The sequence below is a fragment of the Balearica regulorum genome, chromosome 24 (assembly GCF_011004875.1).
Source record: "Balearica regulorum gibbericeps isolate bBalReg1 chromosome 24, bBalReg1.pri, whole genome shotgun sequence".
NCBI classification, from domain to species: Eukaryota; Metazoa; Chordata; class Aves; order Gruiformes; family Gruidae; genus Balearica; species Balearica regulorum.
The window spans coordinates 7,801,969-7,802,807 of record NC_046207.1 but is presented as its reverse complement, the minus strand read 5'-3'; the positions used below and the strand labels follow the sequence as shown (position 1 = coordinate 7,802,807).

Here is an 839-nt window from a genome sequence, read left to right as displayed (position 1 = left end):
TGCAAAACTTAAGCCATTTCTACATGCAACATGATGCTGGTCATTTATTGTGCTTCATACAACTCTGGGGAGATCTCCCCATTCACAATGACAGTTTGTTGACTGGGAAGTGCAGGTTTGCTTTCCCATTGACATAGACACATTAAAAGAACCCTCCTCCCTTTCCACTCCCCCCCAGCTGCCCCAAACACATGGGAATCTGCATCTCAGGACCAGATCCAGACAGTTCACTTGCCTACAAAAGCCCGGTGGCTTCAGTAAAGTCCCATGATTGCAGCTCCCACATCCTTGGAAGGTCTTCGGTCCTTCACCAAAAAGTTAATCATGCTCTCGGACTTGATAAGCAAGTTGCAGCCCAAAAAGAAGATGCCAAACATCACAGTCAAGGAGAGGACACAGAGGACAGCGATCTGCACCACCCGTGTGATGTAAAGGCTCCTCTCATCAGGTGCCAGGACCGAGGAGCCGCCGTCGGTCGCCAGCACTGCGCCGGTCCCGTTGCAGCAGGCCATGAGCATCCCCAAACCCTGGGTCCTGTTGGGGTAAGCTCCCTGCTCTAGGAGAGTCTGGTTGAAAAACGATCCATTCATGGTTTGTGCGTGATCCCAAATCTCCGGGGAAGGCAAGAGGAAAGTTTGCTGTCACCCTGCCCACCCCTCACATGCCAGGACTCAGAGTCGTGGGCTGGCGGGCTCCGAGCCACCTCTTGCCTTTCTTCTCACAACACCTCGGATGGAGGGCAAGCTTCCCCGAGGCAGCAAGCAGGTGGGAAGCCAATTTGTGCAGCCAAGGGATGGCTCGGTCCCGGATCCCTCCTGGCACAGGCGGCGTTAGCACAA

General features: G+C 54.2%; 1 protein-coding gene across 1 annotated transcript; it reads right to left on the bottom strand.

Annotated features, from left to right (window-relative positions):
* Positions 1-254: 254 nt before the first annotated feature.
* RPRML (reprimo like) lies at positions 255-590 on the bottom strand. The gene has a single exon (XM_010302331.2). The coding sequence runs from the start codon at positions 588-590 to the stop codon at positions 255-257; it is 336 nt and encodes a 111-aa protein (XP_010300633.2).
* Between the last annotated feature and the right edge of the window lie 249 nt (positions 591-839).

Bases quoted from the DNA above. Each gene is read 5' to 3' on its own strand.
- RPRML (XM_010302331.2), bottom strand. From the start codon at position 590: ATGAATGGATCGTTTTTCAACCAGACTCTCCTAGAGCAGGGAGCTTAC.